The sequence below is a fragment of the Typopeltis vanoorti genome, chromosome 2 (genome assembly GCF_054136105.1).
Source record: "Typopeltis vanoorti isolate ZY-2024b chromosome 2, IOZ_Tvanoo_1.0, whole genome shotgun sequence".
NCBI classification, from domain to species: Eukaryota; Metazoa; Arthropoda; class Arachnida; order Uropygi; family Thelyphonidae; genus Typopeltis; species Typopeltis vanoorti.
The window spans coordinates 178,697,530-178,713,981 of record NC_143550.1 but is presented as its reverse complement, the minus strand read 5'-3'; the positions used below and the strand labels follow the sequence as shown (position 1 = coordinate 178,713,981).

The 16,452-nt window shown below is 35.6% G+C and overlaps 1 protein-coding gene across 1 annotated transcript in view; it reads left to right on the top strand.

Moving 5' to 3' along the window:
* Positions 1–16,452, top strand: part of trio (trio Rho guanine nucleotide exchange factor) — a 1,056,141-nt gene that overhangs the window by 555,260 nt on the left and 484,429 nt on the right. Inside the window, exon 29 of the mRNA XM_090403001.1 lies at positions 6,474–6,608. Coding sequence (XP_090259127.1) covers positions 6,474–6,608 — 135 coding nt within the window. The remainder of the gene's footprint in view (positions 1–6,473; positions 6,609–16,452) is intronic.

Here is a 16,452-nt window from a genome sequence, read left to right as displayed (position 1 = left end):
CTTTTTGATATCTGTTCAGCAGCCACCCTCTTATCCATTCATCCATCCCCATGTGTTCTGATTTGCTTAACAGAGTTCCATGTGGTATTCTGTCAAATGGCTTTGCAAAATACAGCAAGATCATCTTGTAACCACTTCCTTTATCCAACTCAGCTGTTACTTTATTATAAAAAGTTAGTAAATTACTAAGGCATGGTGAACCCTTCACAAAACCATGGTTGATCCTCATGCAGTATGATATTTTTATCTGCCCATTCTTGAATTCTTTTTTTACCAATTTTTCTAGTACTTTCTAGTTACCCACCATGCCAGAGATACTGATTTGGATATAATTTTCTACTGTAGTCTTAAAACCTTCCTTATGCAAGGGAATTATTTTGCTCTCTTTCTACTTCCTTAGAACTGTACCAGCGCTCAGACTTAAAGAGCCAAGTCAAAAGCATTGCCAGTTCTCTTGCACATTCTCGCAAAACCCTAGCTGATATCCTATCTAATCCCACAGCTATATTTACAATGAGATTCTGCAGTATCCTTTGAACTTCATTTCATCCACCGCTGTTCCCACATTAGTGTCTGTCACATAGATTAAAGCAGTAAATAAACTCACTAGGATGACATGCCCTTGAAAAGTGGTCACTCAGTATACGTTAAAGATACCAAGAAATTATATAGTTGGTTTTAATCCTTTACCCATTGTAATTAAATGTAAAGTTATGCACAACTTTACATTTCTCCACAAGGGTGTGTGTGCTTTGCATTATGGGATACATACTAAGGCAAGTGATGTGAAGTCATTAGCCTCTATTAAGTAGCTCAGACATGAATATATTTCACATGGAAAATATTGTTTTGCTTCCTTGGGTAAAGGATTAAAGCCAAGTATATAATTTTTTGTCATCTTTAACATACAGTAGAACCAAGGTAAAAAACTTTTAACATCTTTTGGTCACTCAGTAACTCAACTATTTTATCCACTTCTGTCTTCTCATGACCATCATCACTCATTAAGGTTAATCTTTCATTCTTCTTCTTCTTACTAGCCACATAACGAAAGAACTCTTTCGGATTCCTTTTGGCCTGTTTGGCTATATTCATCTCATAATCTAATTTTGCCCTTGTTGTCATACTGGTCACCTTTCTTGTCTGAGCATTGTATTGCTCATGAGTTTGCTGGTCATCTTTCTCTTTATATACTCTCCACAGCATTTTCTTCTCCTCCAGTTCATGCTTAATGATATTACTCATCCATCTAACTCTTACATGATTAACCCTCCTTACCCTAGGTATGCAATTTAATACTGCTTCGTCTAGATGTCCCTTAATTATATCCCATGCACTACTAAGATCCTTACCCTGCAGTATTTTATGCCATGTTACAGATTTGAATTCTTCCTAAGTTTGACATGATCACCTGCTTTGTAGTTCCACATATATGCCTTCTTGACAGAATATTCCTCGCATTGTACAATCTCTGAAGTCAAGACTGCATGACATGACTTCATCTTGCAGTGCAGAAGGTTCTTAAGAAGGCAAAATAATACCTCTTCATAAGCATGGTTTGAGAACAGAAGTTTCCATTTATAGATCAGTCTGTATATTTCCAGTTATGATCAAAGTTGGAAAAATTGGTTAGGAATTGAATGCAGAATTGAGTGGATGGACATAAGATTCTCTGTGTGGTCAGCATGGGTTTTGAAGGGCAGATCTTGTTTTAGCAATCTGCTTTTATGTTTTAAGATAAGGTGACGAATGTGTTGAATAAAGGAGATTCATATGCAGTGATTTTTTGGACTCTTTAAAGAGATTTGATAAATTATCACATGACAGATTGGTGTATAAACTGTAGAATTGTACAACATGAAGAATATTATATAGCAGATTGGTTACAAGAATTGAAGATTGGCTTTCTAAAAGATTCCAGCAAGTTGTGTATGATGCAGTAGTGTCTCAGAAAAGGAGGATGACCAGTGGTGTGCCTTAGGGTTCTGTTCTTGGTCCACTACTGTTTAACTTATTTGTTGATGATATTTCATGTGGATTGACTGGGGATCTTCAAATGTTTGCCAATGATGCAAAATTAGATAAAATTGTCAAGAGTAGTGCAATTGTCATGTTAATTCTGTACAGGAAGATTTGAATAGACTTTTAGTTTGGACAAATGAGTGGGTTTGCAGTTTTAATATTAATAAATGCAAGGTGTTACATTTGGGAATACGGAAATATAAGATTATACTGTATTGGTGGAGCTGTACTTCAGGAAGTGAATGAGATTCGGAATCTTGGAGTAATGGTTGACTGTGGACTGAAGTTCCAAGGGCATATCGCAAGTGTTGCAAAGACTGTACATCGTATTGCTGCTGTGACAAAAAGTGCATTGACATGTAGGGATAAGGAGGGTGGTGCCGCTACATTAGACATTGGTCAGACCACATATGTACTAATGTGCTTAGATTTGGTCACCTGGTTTTGATTGTGATGTAGAAACACTAGAGAGGGGTCCAAAGATGAATAACCAAAGTGATATTAGGTCTCTGGAGTGCTCGTTATAAAGAGTGTTTGATGAAGATGAGTGTGAGGAGTAGATTTTTTTTATGGAGAGTTGTTATTGAGTGGAATGCATTACCAGAGTGCATTCTGAATGCAGGTAGTGTATATAACTTCAAAGCTCATTATGATAGACATGATACCGGTTGACTGGGCCTCCCACAATGAGTTTGTTGACTCCATGAAAGTTACCAAAATAATAATAATACCTTTTCTGAAGCTTAATCACTGACAGAGCACTTGCAACCACTTCTGCAAATCCATTTCAACCATTCACTACCCTCCGAGCAAAACATTTGGTCCTAACACCCTTGCTAACCACACTCTTAGATAATTTCAAAGGATGATCTCTTGTTCTCTCCCTGCCATGTTTTGGAAAAAAAGTCTTCAGTGTTAATCCTATAAAACACCTTTAATAACTTGTATACTTCTATTATGTCTCCTCTTTTTTGCCTTTCAGCTAGTTTTTGAAGTCCAGACTTTCAATCTGTTCTCATAGGGAGTATTCCATGAACCTGCCACAATCTTTTTTGCTCACCTCTGGATCCTCTCCAGCACTTCATTCTCACAGAATCCAGGTGACCAGATCTGTGCATAGCAGTTCAGATGTGGCTTTATAAAGGGGAAACAAGAATCTCCCTATCCTTACTGTCATTGTGTTCTTCGACAACCATGTAATCTAATGTGCTGTTTTAACTACTATTACAGTATGCCTTCAACTTCATCTCCCTGTCTACAATTTTCCCAAGTCTCTGACCTCATCAGTTTACTTCCTTTAAGCTTTTGATCACTTCTTCCCTAAATGACATTACCTTACGCTTGCCCATGTTAAACTGGCAGCCATTTACCTTTGTTCATACTGCCACTCCATTTAAGTCATCCTGCAGGATCTCTATATTACCTTCATTGATTATCTTCCCAGTTTGGTGTCATCAGTAACAATTGAGTATTTTCTATATCATTGATGTACAAATGAAACAACAGAAGACCAAATACTGAGCCCTCTGGTACACCATATCATCTGCCTTTTCTTGGACTCAACTCTGCCATAAACCACTCTTTGATATCTGTACACTGCATACCAATTCTTCATATATGTCCTATCAATTAAGAGATGTGGGCAAATATCAAAATGAAGAATAGGACAATGAGACTTATTTGTGCCTATGTGCCCACAGAAGGTTCTACTAAAGAAGTGAAATAATTTTTTGAGTCATTTGAGAAGGCATCTGACAAAGAAAAGGAAATTGGGCCTTGTTGTAGATCTAAATAGCAGAGTAGGACATGATTGCCAGATATGTAGAAATGTTCTGGAAAATTTAGTGAAAAGAGCAAAGCTAATAATAATGGTAAATTTCTTGCTAGATTTCTATTCAGGACATGGACTACTCAATACCAACACCATGTTCCAACATAAAGATGTGCACAAATTCTCATGTAGAGAAGACACATGAAATAAGAAAAGTCTCATTGATCATGTTATTATAGATAGTGATATCTTGGTGCTGGTACAACACACAAATATATACAGAGAATTTGAAATAGCAGGTGATTAGTATTCGCTTTTGGGTTAAAAATAAATATGATATTTATTAAAAAAGCATATAAGAAAGTTTTAAAAAGAATCAAATTTTAGCAGCAGTCAGAAGTGAACTGAATGTCAAATACACAAATATTATTCAAGAAAAAAAAATCGAAAGAGTTTGAAAACAAGAACCCAAACCTTGAAGATTCAATTTCTGAACCTGAAGAAAACCTTGGTGGATTCAGCCATTGGCAAAGTGGTTAGCATATCTGCTGTCCAACCAATAGGCTGCCAATTTGGATACTGCCATGATGTTTGTAATTGTCTTTAGGTATGAGATGAATTTCATCTCCTGAAGTAGCTTGAAAAACTTCCACATTTGATCTCTAGAGCAGGATTTTCAGTTATGTAATAAATAAATAAAAATACTTACAAAATTAATTAAAAATATGGGAAAAAATCCATAGTCCATTCATGATACAGATGTACTATATAGGTTTATAGCAAACCTTTTGTCTGTGGGAGCCATATAAGGGAAGAAAACATAAAGGCATGTGGACTCAACTTGAATTGGTTGTAAGGTTATTATTTATTATTATTATTATTACATGACACCTCCAGGCAGCCCAAAGACTCATCGCGGGATGACACTCTGCTCCACACCACTACACAGATCTGACTGTTTCCTCTACTACTTAATTCTCCTGCTATACACAACTACCATCAGTGCCATTTACTGCCCATCATCACCAAAAAGAGCAATTTTTGTCTCTAAATTGCATGTGTTCTGAAGGCAGGTTTGCCTGTACGTGGGATGAAAAACCTGAGTTTCCAGAAGAAAAACCCTGCTACCTCCATATGAGATGGGCTAACTCCCCCTTCAAATGAAAAATCCCATATTAAGATTCCTCTCATCAAACTTAGGCCTTTTCCACTTGAGGCATGCAATATACCATTGACTGGGACATGAATCTGAACCAAAACATTCAGAACCAAGGCTCACAACATGGGTTTCCATGGTAGGACCGCAGTATGTAAGCCATATTACCTGAACCAACACGCAGTATTGTCTTCATGGTGCAAAGAGCATGTACAGCGGGACATGGAAGCTTGGAAAGTTGTATTATGGAGAGACAAATCACACTACACCCTCTACTGAGTAGATGGATGGGTATGGTGGATGCCCAGTGAATGTCTCTTACCAAAGTGTGTAACCTCAACTATGAAATTTGGAGGTGATGGTATGGTCTTGCTTTTCTCATTTAGCCTTGGACCTGTGTTTGTGGTGCCATGAACATTGAACTAAGAAAGGTATCTGAACATTCTGGACAATGGAATGCTTCTTGCTTTGTGGCATTTCTACTGAACTGACCATTGTCTCTTTCAGAAAAACAATGGTCTATCATAAGGCTGCTGTTGTAACATGGTTTGTGGATGTGAATGTCACCATACTCGACTGGCCTCCACAGATCCCTGATCTCAACCCTATTGAATATCTGTAGGATGAACTGGAACATCGGGTCAGGTCAAGGGACATCTGTCCCCACAACAGTCCAGGGCCTCTTTACATGCCTACCTGAAAAATGGTCTGAAATTATCATTGATCACTATTGTAATTTTGTGGAAAGTATGCCCTATAAGATTGCTGCAGTCATCACAGCAAAACAAGGTCCTATCTATTATTAGGTTGAGTGTCATGGCTGTTAGTTCCTTACACTGTGGCATCTGTTGACTTCTCTTTCCAAACAGTGTAAATTGGTATTTATTGGTATATGATACAAAGGGCCACCTTCTTACCTCTGGAATTTATGCAGAAGTATATTTAGCAAGAATAAAATTGCTACATTTTTTGTTTGCAAATTGGTGAACAAGTGGAATGCATTGCTAGGAGTTGTGAGTTGTCAGTGAATGACAGGAATAGGCATTTTTGTGAATAATGGTTACTGTTTTCTTTCACGATAAGTTTTAGTACCCTATGGTGATACTTAGTTAATAATAATTAAAAAATAATAATAATAATATCATTAACAAATAAGCTGTCTTGAAATTTTTGGCAAAACTAGCAATTTAAATGCATAATAAGTAACATTTTAAGTACATTGTACATCAAAATGTAAAAATCAGGAAAAAAATAATGCTATTAATGCAAAAAAGAAAAACAAAATAATGATAAAACTTTTTGTTTTTGTTAGTCATTCAGAGCAAATGAACTGTCAATAAATCTGTTATTTATTGTGAATAAAATCATTATAAGAGGGTTTCTGCCTTAATTTATAATTGACTAATCGGAAACATTTGAATACTGTTAGAAATGAAACCAAGAATAAAGTGCCTTATAACAGCTGATTCATATGTATAAATTATAATTGCAAATTGAACTTATAATAAGAGTGAAATATTTTAGGAAATACAGCAAAAGCATGGAGTACCACATCCAATAGCAGCCTACCTCATTAAGCCAGTCCAAAGAATTACCAAATATCAACTTTTGTTAAAAGATCTGTTATCCTGCTGTGAAGAAGGACAAGGAGAGATTAAGGTAAGATGGAAATATATGGAATTTAAAGGAATCAAACTTTTATTATTATATTTATTAGTATATTATTATAAAATGAACATGTCTCATTTTAAAAAATCACTCACTTCTTATTGCTTGCTGAACATATAAAAAATGACCATAAGTCAAGCAGAACGTTTTTCATCAGTTTCATTATTTTACTGTGTGTGTGTATGTGTGTTTTCTTCTTCCTCATCTAATGGTATTTCAATTGACTTTTATGTAAATCCTTTTACATATAATGACAACCATTAATGAAATGGTTGTCATTATATGGTAAATCATTTCTGTCTATACCTTCATGACCAGCTTGAATTGTATCTATATTTTCAATTTATCAGCAATTTTCTTTCTTATTATTCTTTTTTTTTATTGCATCTGATTTGATACTTTTAAAATGATGTATTGAAAGGCAATCTACTTACTACCCCACCTAATATGTTCATGTTGTACTCCAACAGCGTAGAGTAAATTAGTACAGTAGACCTTCCACCATAGCAAACTATTCTCATAGCAAATTTTCTTTGTCACAATAACAGTTAATTGTATCTTAATCTTCATTAAGTTTGTGCTAGAAGAAGAGCTCACCACAACACTGAATGCTGACTTTTGATTATCCTTTCAGCCAAAACAATCAATTTTCACATTTGCTTCTGCATTCTGAGTGTTACTAATATTATTAATTTTCCCAGGGAAACAAAATTTTGTAATGCTTTCATAAAGTACTGTCCCTTATTATAAAATCGTCATAAAAAGTTACCTGCTTACGCTCTTTTTCTCGTTTATTCTTACAATTTTCTTTTTGGATTTGGACCTCTTGCTTTTTTTTCTGTTCTCAGTTCAATTAATCTCTTTCTGTTTTTGCAGCATTTCACTCTCATACTTTGGCCTGTGAAGGATTGCATGCAAGCATGCTCTTTCTCTATTCAGGTCTTCTTTGTTGTCCTGAATTTGCAACACCGCAACTTTAGCATTCACTATCTTACCACTACTTTGAATTACCTCATTTATATTCTCCTTCCTATTTCTTTCACCTTTGTTTAAACCTGGAATTCCATTCACTCCAATCACTTCTGATACTTCATTCTCTTATTTCTGACAACACATTTCTGACTCATCAAACATCTATGACACACACACACACACACACACACACACACTCTACTTCTACTCTCATAACACAATCCATTTTCTCTTGGCAATGAGCACACATACACATTTCACAAAATCCCCCATATCGATCTACCTGCACAACAGTGTCTTGGCTGCCATTGTTCTCATTTGCTTTGGTTCCTGAGGTGTTTTATTATGACTACAGTCTTTATTATTGCCTATCTTATGTGTTATTTGGGGGGGGGGGGCTGAAAAGTTCTGATAAACATGTAGAACAAAAATAATATTAAAGCAACTGATATAACCACAAGAAAGAACACATCTTAAAACCCTTTAATCCCTATGTTTCATCAGATTGTAATAATTTGTTCTTTTCTTTTAGGATATATAAAAAGACATGTCAGAGGTTTTGAAGAAATTCGAAGACACAGAAGTGTGGGCCATCATCAAGTTTTTTGTGCTGCAAGAAAAGTCTGCAACTAAGATTCACCAAACTTTGTGTGCGACTTTAGGGAACTGTGCCCCAGCATATCCAACAGTTGCCAGATGAATGGCCAAGTTTAAAACCTGGCATCCTGAGACAACAGATCAGGAAGACCTTCCACAGCAATTACACCTGAAAACATCGATGCAGTGCATGCCATAATCCTTGATGATAGACAAATATCAACCAAAAACATTGCAAAGACTATTATCTTCTGCTGAATCCTGGCAGATTGATCTTCTTAAGTTAAGGGGATAATAAATCCCTCATTATTTTAAAGCTGGATACGAAACTCGGATATTGAAATCTATCAAAATCTAAGAGTTTCATGTCGAAGTATCGGTGAGTCCAAGCGTAAGTCAACACCTGGGTGGTACAACACTAGCGCAACTCGGAGCAAAGGTGGAGCAAGCTCCCACTATCCTTAGTATTTTCTCATAATGTAAAACGCAGCTCCTAGGAGATGTATTACTGTTTTACATTATGAGGAAAGGTCACTACCCAGACCGGTTTCGACCTTTATTGAGGTCTCATCAGTGAGTAGGTAGACCTGGATAATACCAAGGTTTAAACAAAATAGCCTCTTGGCTCTTTATCGTAGATTGATCTTCTTGTTTCACATTTATCATTCTTGTGGTTCTGCAAGGAAGAGTAGTTCATGCCCGTTGAATCCTATCCATCATCAAGGTATACAAGTAGCTACTAGCACATTTTGCACATCACCAATTCAAAGTCTTTACGTGGAAGCAAATGAACCTGCTTTGTTGCTTTTATGGAAACATTTGTCTCTTAGCTATGACCCAAATATAGTATTTTCCAAAACATCCTAAGTGTACTAGTAACTTTTCTCTACATTGAAAACTTCAATATTACTTACATCACACTGTCATTCTCCTCTTTGGTATGCATGCAAGAGAGATTATGTGAGCTATTGGCATGAATATTGATAACATTGCATTCTACCATGCAGCCTCTCACTGTGTCAGCTAGGAACATCTCATACTCCACCATCCATCTACCTGCAGTTGTTTAATGCACACAGATTAGATCACAATAATTTCTTAGCTATCTGTACTGAAAATTTAAGACCCGAGACCTCTGTTGGTTGTGCTACTGTGTTTACTGAATGTTTTGTATCCAGTAAGATACCTCATGACTGCAGTAATTATTCAGAGTTGCATAGCATTCAGCTTGTGCTTGCATACACAAAAGAAAACTGTGTGTGCAAGCACAGAAATGTATGATTTATTATTATTAAGAAAGACTTCCAGAAAGTCAGAGACTCATCGAGGGAGACCACATACCACATGCACCAACTATCATACTTGTTCTTGAATTCATTTACATTGCCTGCACTCACAACATCCATTGGCAATCCATTCCAATCACACACACACATACCACCGTATGAGAGAAAAATCTAGCTCTCACCCCCTTCTAGCAGCATTCATTCATTCTCAACTTCCAGGATGCCCTCTTGTCCTTTACACATCCTCCATAAATTGAAAAATTCCATCAATTGAAATCCCATATGACCCTTTCAGAAGTTTGTAAGTCTCAATCATATCACCCCCTCTTTCTCCTGTTTGTTAGTGTCTGCAGTCTACAAATTCTCAGTCTGTCTTTCAGAATTCTACAATCCTGATATCATTTTTAACACTCTCCTTTAACTCTCTCCAATATATCCGATTCATAATGGAAACCAGGAAATCAGACCTACACAATAGTTCAAGTGATGTCTTATTAAGGTCTTGTAAAGAGGCAGAATGACATCCTTATCTTTACATGTGAATGTTCGTTTCAGCTTTACAATTATCTTTTGAGGTATTTGCAACCTTTGCTACATGGCCCCTGAACTTCAACTTCCTATCTACTAGCACTTCATGATCTCTAGCCTCATCAGTTTCTTCTAGCATAATCCCACCAATATAATATGATGTTGGATATCTAATCACACCGAAGTGATTAGATATCCAATTAGATATCTAATCATATTTGTCACTCCCATGTAAATAGATAATATTGTCCTATAGTAACTATTATGTTCTTCCACATGCATGTCAGATCTTATGTTCTTATACATTATCATGTCAAAATAACTGTTAATGGCTTTTCTTTAAAAAAAAAAAATGTAATTCACCTTATAACTGATATTTCGATGTAACATACCTCAACAAGAGTATGAGCATGTAACCTCTTTGCCTGACTGCAGAGAATCAAAAACCGGTTAATCCTGTACATAAGATTGTTATGTTTACAATTAAAAAAAATAATCACACATTGAACTGACATCCATTTTCCCATGCCCACAATTCCAGCCTATTCAAATCATTCTGCAGGTACTGCATATAAGCAGCATTCCTGATTACCCTACCTATCTTTGCATCATCAGCAAAGAGCTGTATGTCACTTTGTCAAATCCTTCCCAATATCATTAATGTACAAATTGAATAACAGTGGACCAAGAACCGATCCTTGTGGTACACCACTGGTTACCTTAAATCTTCAAAACCGATGTTATACACACTTATTGAATTCTTTGCAGATTACCTCCTCTCCTGTGCACAATCCACACCCAGTGCTTTGATGTTCTCTAGCTGTTGTATAAATTGGAGATTCTTTAATTTTGATGTTGGGTTGTGCTGGATTCCCAGCTAGTTGAAATTGAGGGAATTGACTGCAGATGCAGCTACTAGGTCATCTTATCATTTTTTCTGCATAACGCTTCAGTATACAAACAAGTTATATGATCGAGCTGCTGAGGGAGGAGGCACTGAAAATAAATTGCATGAGATTAAGCCTGAAATTCAGCATTGACAGTCTAGTCAACATAAAAACTGAACTGAGGATTTTCTTCATGGGCTCTCCATAGGTCACAGTCAACTTACTCATTCTTATCTACTGAGGGATGATGACTCATCTATTCATATGCAATGCTGCACTCTTCTTACCATTACCATATTCTGGTGGAGTGCAAGTATTTCTTCTCTCAAGAAAGGAAAGAAAATTTTATTAATCTGGCTGAGCCATACACACTTAGTTAGATCTTGTTAGACTTAGATAAACTACATAAGGTTTTAATTTTTCAAGAATCATTTTATATAAACATATTTGATCATAATTGCTATCTATGTGGTGATTTGTACATCTTAATTTTTTTTTTAAAACACAACATGTTATTTACTTATTCATCTATTTATTAGCATTTGTTATTACCTTGTATTCTACTATAACCTTTGGAATGGCACAGTATGACCTTTGCTGTCTCTGGATTAATAAATAACAAACCAAATGAAATCTAACCTTTGGATGTGTATATTGCTATACATTATGAGAAGCGTCAATAGCCAGAGCAGATTCATGAAATACTGAGAGCTAAATCAATGCAGAAGTTTCATATTTAAGTAGAAAAATTGTGTATCACCATATTAAGATTTCAGATCATTAGTTAAAAATCATATCCTTAAAAATTCAGCATAATAGTTTTGATGTCACTTCTTTATTTATTAATGCACCACTAATAGACACTCTTAATGTAATAAAGTCTAAATTTGAATTATTCAAATTTACAATGTATGCAGGTTACTTTACATGAGATTAAAAATCTACAAACAGATTAATGGTGATGCTATGGGTTTCTCCCTTTAGCTAACTTTTTACATGGAACACTTTGAAAGCAATACTTACCACAACTAGATACAAGCCCGTAGTGTGATTATACTTTGTTGATGATGTGTTTGCCATTTGGTCCCACAAAGTGACAAAACACTTTGGATGCTTTTGTCACCTGCCTAAACAGCCAACATCACAAAACTCACTTCACAGTAGAAAAGGAATCTAATAACTGTCTGCTTTTTCTTGACACATAGTCACCCATCTTTCAGATGGATTGCTATCTTTTTCCATTTACAGTAAGCCAACACTCACACACACTCAAGAAGATACCTACATAAACAATCACATGATCATCCAGCCCAACAATATATATAAGTTCATTCTGCAGAACTTATATATCTGTGACATACATTCTTGGCCTAATTCCTACAAAATAGATAAAATATTACTTAGCCCCATTACTATTCCTATTTTCTATGTCAGAGATACATCAGAAAAGATAGCCAAAGTACTAATAAAACTGGAGTGTATAAAGTTCTTGGTGACCATAACTTAGCCTACTGTGGGCACATAGGAAGATCTGTTAACATCCACCTTGGAGAACATAAAAAATATATCCATTACCATTATTATGACAAGTCGGGACTGGCAGACCACACTTTGGACACCCCTTCACCCAGAATTAGATGAAAGAAAACCAATGTGCAATTATAGATCAGAAAGATTATTTTTACAGTCAATCATGGCTATGAATTTAGAATTCTCCTACCCTGAACAAATATGGTTGCATTAATTTGCAAAAAATTTGAGAAACAGTTACCTTAAGATCAACTGCTACGTAGCTCTGTAATACTTCTTTTTTTACAACATTAGAGGGCACACCAAATTAGTACTTTAGATCTTTTGTCAGTTAAAATTTGAATTGTTGTAATAGATTTCACGGTTATGATATGAACACAGATGGATAAGAAAATAACTATTTATTAACTTAAAAGCTAATATTTCGCTGGTATTATATCCAGCATCTTCAGAGCACACAACACAAAGTTTGTTACAAATGGAAGACAACCACAATCCAGTGTAACAGTGGGGCTAGTATAAGTAATTGCAGCGTGCAACACAAGACTAAAGGCTTAATATGGCGCCATCTAGGTTATAAAAAAAAAGTTCAAAGTTTTGAAATAGTAGTCCAAATGATAGTCTTAGAAAGTTTGAAAAAATAAAATAAAATAAAAGTAATAAATATTAATTTGGTCTTAGGATGACTGTCTCCCAAATCTTTGGTAGATTTATACAGCCATACTTGTTAAGGTTTGGAGTATGTTTTAAGGCTTCTGTTGATTCCAGGAACAACCTCTTTGACTTGTAGAAGCTTCTGTGCATTACTTTTGTTTCTTTCCAATTGATCGTGTGTGCAGGGGGTATCCAAAGCATGGTCTGCCAGGGCCCGACTTGCCATAGCGGAGGTGTTGGATATATTTTTTGTGTTCACTGAGGCGGATGTCCACATTTCTTCCTGTCTGTCCGTAGTAGGCTTGATGGCAAGAACAGGGCACTTCATAGACTCCTGGATGTGATAAAGGAGTGCATTTGTCCTTAGGTGAACGGATGAGAGTTGCTAATTTTACATAAGGTTTAAATACTGTGCATTGTTGGTGTTTGTTAAGCACCCTAGATATCTTTTCAGATGTGCCTTTAATGTATGGGATGGTGATAGTTTTGTTGTAGTCTTCTGTGGTAGATAGAGGGAATTTCTGGGTAGCATTTAGTATGTTATCTATCTTATGGGGATTATAACCGTTGGTTAAGAAGGTGTGATGTAGGTGAGAAAGTTCAGCAATGAGAGCAATATCATTGGAACAGATTGCTCTAGCTCTAAGGGTTAGTGTTTTTAAGATATCATATTGTTGAGAAGGGTGATGGTGTGATTGTTTGTGTAAGTATCTCCCTGTATGTGTGGGTTTTCTATAAACCGAAAATGATAAGGAACCTTCTGGAAGATGTGTGATCAGTGTGTCCAGGAAGGGCAGGCAATCATTGGCTTCTAGTTCCATTGTAAAGTGGATTTTAGGGTGCTGGCTATTTAGATGCACTAAAAATGTATTCAATGTGTCTGGCCCATGTGGCCAAATAGCAAACACATCATCAACATAGCGTAGCCAGAGACTAGGTTTGAGAGTGGCTTTGTTGATAGCTAATTTTTCCAGATATTCTATGTAGAAGTTGGTGTTTAACAAACACCAGCTACGCACAGTATTTAAACCTTATGTAAAATTAGCAACTCTCATCCGTTCACCTAAGGACAAATGCACTCCTTTATCACATTTATGAAGTGCCCTGTTCTTGCCATCAAGCCTACTACGGACAGACAGGAAGAACTGTGGACATCCACCTCAGTGAACACAAAAAATACATCTGACACTTTCGCTATGGCAAGTCGGGTCTGCCAGACCATTTTTTGGATACCCCTGCACACAGGATCAATTGGAAAGAAAAAAAAGTGCACAGATGCTTCTACAAGTCAGAGAGGTTGTTCCTGGAATCAACAGAAGCCTTAAAACATACTCCAAATCTTAACAAGTATGGCTGTATAAATCTACCAAAGATTTGGGAGACAGTCATCCTAAGATCAAATTAATATTTATTACTTTTATTTTATTTTATTTTATTTTTTCAAACTTTCTAAGACTATCATTTGAACTACTATTTCAAAACTTTGAACTTTTTTTTTTTATTATTTTTTTTTTTTTATAACCTAGATGGTGCCATATTAGGCCTTTAGTCTTGTGTTGCATGCTGCAATTACTTATACTAGCCCCACTGTTACAGCGGATTGTGGTTGTCTTGCATTTGTAACAAACTTTGTGTTGTGTGCTCTGAAGATGCTGGATATAATACCAGCGAAATATTAGCTTTTAAGTTAATAAATAGTTATTTTCTTATCCATCTGTGTTCATATCATACCGTGAAATCTATTACAACATGTCTGATGAACACATAAGCCTATCCACGCGTATAAAATTTGAATTGTTTCCCTTACCCATTGTCACATGTAAACTATAATATGCTGGTTTGAAATCCAATGAAATATTAACAACACTGAGAAAGGATTAAAACTAATTTTAATACTTCCAGTATTTCATCTCCATCACAGAGACATCTTCGGGGATTATGAAAACTTTTTGTAACATCATTTCTGTGACGGAGACGAAATATTGGAAGTATTAAAATTAGTTTTAATCCTTTCTCAGTGTTGTTAATATTCCATTAAACCTCTAACATGAATTCTTCACAGCACTTAAGCCTAAACACACGATAATATAAGCCAGTTAATAAACATCTTTTTTTTATTAATAAAAAGTTTGTTTGGTGTTGTTCATCATTAAAATAAGTTATGTATGAACCATATTAAGAAGATTATCTGGATGAGTGATAGTTGTGGCAAGTCTTTCTTTCTTTCTTTTTTTTTTAACTATATTTGGCATGGAATTATATTCTCATGTTTATTCTTTACCCAAGTGTGAGCAAACAACAGCATATGTACCTTAATGACTAGGCTATATATATATCATCATCATCAAATTCCTGCCATGTACCCTTAAGAGGTTTACAGGATATGACAGTACTACATGAAAAAATTACATCATTACTAACTTCCTATCTACAATTTTCCTCCAAATCAGTCTGTTACTTGTCAAGACTCCAACATTATCAGATCTTATATTTCTATCGTCTAAGGCACTTTGTACCGTATCAATCCACCTATATCTTGGTCTTCCTCTGGGTCGTTTTCCTGCCAACCTGGCAGAGAACACTTGTTTTGCTAATCTTTCCTCTCCCATTCTATTTAAGTGACCATACCACCTGAGATTAGCTCTGCTAATGCATTCCTGGAAGCTGACAATGTCAAGTTCTTTCCTAATATCCTCATTTTTAATATGATATTGCCATTGATGCCATCTGTTCACGCCTATAATCTTTCTCAGGACTCTCATATCTGCGGTCTCTAGTCTTTGGTCAAGTGTTTTACTTCTGACCCAGCTCTCAGATCCATAAGTTAAAACTGGTTTGAACACTGTCTTGTATACAGCTAATTTAGTATTCAGACTTATTTCTCTCTTATTCCATATGAATTTATTCAATTGACTTCCCACCATACCAGCTTTGCTGATTCTGTTGTCTATTTCTATATTTAATTTACCATCTTCAGTAAAAATCGTGCCTAAGTAGCTGAAATGTTTTACTTGTTCCACAAATTCTCCACTCACAACACAGTTGACATTTTCATTGATTCTGCCTATTTTCATTGTCTTTGTCTTTTTATTGCTGACCTTCATACCATATCTATTACAACAGCAATTGAATTTAGTCAGAGAATCTTGCAGACTTGTAGCGGATTTATTTAGAAGTATAACATCATCCGCATAAAGCAAAGAGCTGACATTAACATCTCCAATTTTGATATCATGTTTAATACCACTTTCCTTCATAATGTGATCCATATAGATAATGAATAACAGAGGGGATAATGTACATCCTTGTCTCACACCAGATTTAACATTAAACCATCTTCCTGTACTTCCTTCAATTCTAACTGCTGACTTACAACTCAAA